General features: G+C 41.4%; 1 protein-coding gene across 1 annotated transcript; it reads right to left on the bottom strand.

Annotated features, from left to right (window-relative positions):
* Positions 1-519: 519 nt before the first annotated feature.
* On the bottom strand, positions 520-3,417 carry LOC103323432 (uncharacterized). The gene has a single exon (XM_008225431.3). It carries the CDS (start codon positions 3,202-3,204, stop codon positions 703-705), a length of 2,502 nt encoding a protein of 833 aa, XP_008223653.3. The 5' UTR covers positions 3,205-3,417; the 3' UTR covers positions 520-702.
* Positions 3,418-3,635: the final 218 nt, after the last annotated feature.

Genomic DNA, 3,635 nt, shown 5'->3' with positions numbered 1-3,635 from the left:
ATTCAAAAATAATTAATTGTTAATTGGGTTTAATTTAAATCACAAAGCCCAGGAGGTCCAAGGCCCATCTTTTGATTAATTAAATATTATATATATATATATTAATTAACCATTGACCCAACTAATTAGGCATTGACCCAAAGACCAAAACCCATAAGCCATTCAATTGGGCTACTTGCATAGCTCAATCCAAACTATTCTATTTCCAAGAGTAATGTTTATTAACACCTTTAAGAAACTCTAGTTTTCAATGTAGAACTAATTTCAACTCAAACATGTTTGCAATGGCTTGTAAAAACCAACAATGATCACCTTCTTCTTCTTCTACTTCTTTCAACTCCCAAACACACACAATATTAATGCCACTTTCGCAGGGATCATCCAGATCGAAATGGCACATCCCAAACTCACTCTCTCTGAACTCATGGGCCGTTGGAGACCCGTGTCCCTTAGAGAATGGATAGCAATCAGCCAACATTTCGCTGTACAACAAAAATCGTGGCCATTAATGCCTACGGGTAGCGGGAAATCTCAATTTTACTTTCAATCAACCCACTAGATACCCATTTTCGTGTTCATAAAAAGCCAATGTGAAACATTATAAAGTCTAAATCTAATTTATTTGGTAGAATGTTTAAATATCATAAGATAAAACCGCAAATTGTCGTCAGTTGCACTTGGATTGGAAATAATGAGTCTAGTTTAATTAGGAAGTGGTGTAGGCCAACGTGGGAGCGAAAGTGGGAAGGCCTTCGTCAACTCATTAAAAGACATGGTATCTCTTGGACTGATTCTCCCTCGAACAAATGCAGTTCTTTTCCGCAAGTTGAATGTCACAATATCTCCACCCAAATCTAGATACAAAATATCCTCATCGTTTGTGTCAAAAGCCCGCACCTTGGCAAAGCACCATCCTATCGTCCCCTCTGCCCAACATTCATCAATTTGTGGATTTTCAGCAACTAATTCCTTCAGGTCAACCCTTTTTATCAAACACCATTTCATCAATCTGCTTGCAATTCCATCCGCCTGCTGATCATCTTCTTCTTCAACTTCTTTCAACTCCCAAACACACACAATGCCACTTCTGCGGGGATCGTCCAGATCAAAATGGCACATCCGCAGACGCCCTCGACACAGACCTAGGCACTCAACACGTTCAATGTTGTATTCGGGCTTATGGAATTGAACGAAACGACATAATTCGTTGTTGACGACAATGTCACCAGTAATATTAGCACCTGTCGAAATACTGTTGTTTATGTTGTTGAACGGATCCACCCCAATAAGAAGGCCACCAAAAACCAACCAGCACACCATTCCATTGTAAGCAACGCCTGGAGTACAAGAGTGGCAAGTAAAACTAAATCCTCGGGAGCTCGATATAACTGACTCTCTCCATTCTCCAGTCTCAGAAGAGAAGATTTCCACCGTGAATTCCAAGAAATTATGCTCAACTACAGGTGCAGGAATTCGCACCACCCTGTACCTGTACTCAAGCTTCTTGTTGGAAGTACTTGTCCGATCATCCATCATTTCCTCACGGTTATAGTAGTGATGGTCACACGTGAATCCCGTTAGTACTGATTCCAGATGAACACGAGGGGTGGGAGGAAGAGCAATCCATTGCTTGGTGTATGGATTGCAGATGGAGTAATCACGTGCAAATCCATCCTCTACGCAGCACAAGATTAAGTCATTATATGTCCCCAACACATATGACTCGATTTGTCTGGTTTGATCAAAACAAGGAAGGAAACTGAGAGATAAACTGCGTGATTTGCACCCGCTCGGAAGCGCAGCCATGATGAAAGATTCCCAAATCGGATAGATTCTGTTTATTGGATTATCGGTTTTGGAAAAGAATAACATCACATTCATATCAGTGTATCTTTCAACCAATACATCATCATCACGAGGAAACGGTTTAGGAACTGTTGTCGGCCAAGATGGGCGTGAAAATGAGTAGGCTTCCGCGTCATAACGACTCCAATCATTTTTGGGCCTCCTTCTAAGTCTCTTGAACGAAGTTCGTGTACGGAAGTCGCATGCTACAATATCTCCATCCAGAGCTACATATAAGATATTCTCATATTTTGGGTCTAAAGCCAACACCCTAGTCCGCCGCAATGCGTATATACTAATTACTGGATTATTCTCCGTAACCAGTTGCTCCCACGAAAACCTTTTTATCAAAAACCATTTCATTAATTTGCCCCCTTGCGACTGCTCTTGTACTTCTTTCCACTCCCAAACACTCCGAGTCTTGCCAGTCCCTGAGTAGCACATCCGTAAACGCCCTTGGCACACGCTTAGACACTGAAGACATATATCAGTGTCTTCGGGTGCAAAAGCAGGCTTATCAAATGCAGTGAAACGACAGAATTGATTCTCAAAAATATAAGCACAAGTACTACCACTAGTACTAGTGGTCTTAGGGTTGTTGTTGAAGGGATCCAAGGCCATAAGAATTCCACCATTAGCAGACCAATACAACATTCCTTTGTAGGCAAGCATTACCGGATTGATGTCATCAAAGTTAAGGAAGTCTTGGGGGCATTGTATAACTGACTGTGTCCATTCACCAGTCTCCGATGAGAAGATCTCCACCCTGAACTGCAAGGGATTCTGTCCACGCTGACGAATTCGGTTCACAACTCTGTACCTATACTCAGAATTAAGCTCGATGCCAGCATTTGTACTAGTTATACGATCACCGTCCAGCTCCTTGCAGTTATAGTAGGCACCGTCGCATATGAATCCCGTTTTTGCTACAGCTCGATGAACTCTTGGCGCTGGAGGAAGAGCAACCCATTGCTTGGTGTATGGATTACAGATGTAGTAATCACGTGAAAGACCATCCTCTGGGCAGCACAAGATTAAGTCATTATACGTCGCGCACACAGCTAGCCGACCAAAGCCAGGGACGAAACTAAGAAAGAACTTGTGGGTCCTGAACCCAGACGAAAGTGCGGACATGTTAACAAATTCCTTATCTTGTTTATTTCGTTTGGTTGTCTCAAAAAATAATGTGTCCTCAGCTGTACCTTTTCGCACAGAGAGAAAGCAGAGGACAAAATAAGAATTCGAGATTAGAGCAGACCAACGTTTGGACACACACTTACATTGAAAAACGATTTTAATGCGAGGAAGTCGACAAAGGATTTCAACCAACAGATGTTGAGGAAGATCATCAATATTCATCTTTAGTTCACTATTGCTTCCTTTGGTAGCAGATTCGCCTATAAGGATGCGCAGTGGAAACGTCTTGGAGAACTAAAAATTTTCAATACGATATAAAGGAGGGTCCGGAGGGAAAACGGAGGGACTGAGAGGAAAGAGGATGAGAGGGGAACGGGAGGCCAAAGTGGGCGGCGGCTGGGATTTCTTTCCTTAGGGTTTTCTACCATTGAGGGAGAGTAAGTTTTGCTTTATATATTACATTTAAAAATAGTTAGCATTAATTAAAAGTTTAAAATAATCTTTAGGAGCCCTTGAAAGTCTCCCTATTTTAGAAAGTGGATCGGGATTCTGTGCTAAAATAGGAAAGTATCTCATAATTGTACAATAATTTATTACTTATATAAAAATAGGAAAGTAAATCCCTTAATTAATGAAGGAAGTAAATCTCCTTG

Source organism: Prunus mume, linkage group LG1, assembly GCF_029339155.1.
Source record: "Prunus mume cultivar Tortuosa linkage group LG1, ASM2933915v1, whole genome shotgun sequence".
Classification (NCBI taxonomy): Eukaryota; Viridiplantae; Streptophyta; class Magnoliopsida; order Rosales; family Rosaceae; genus Prunus; species Prunus mume.
The sequence above is the reverse complement of the archived record's forward strand: the minus strand, read 5'-3'. Positions and strand labels throughout refer to the sequence as shown.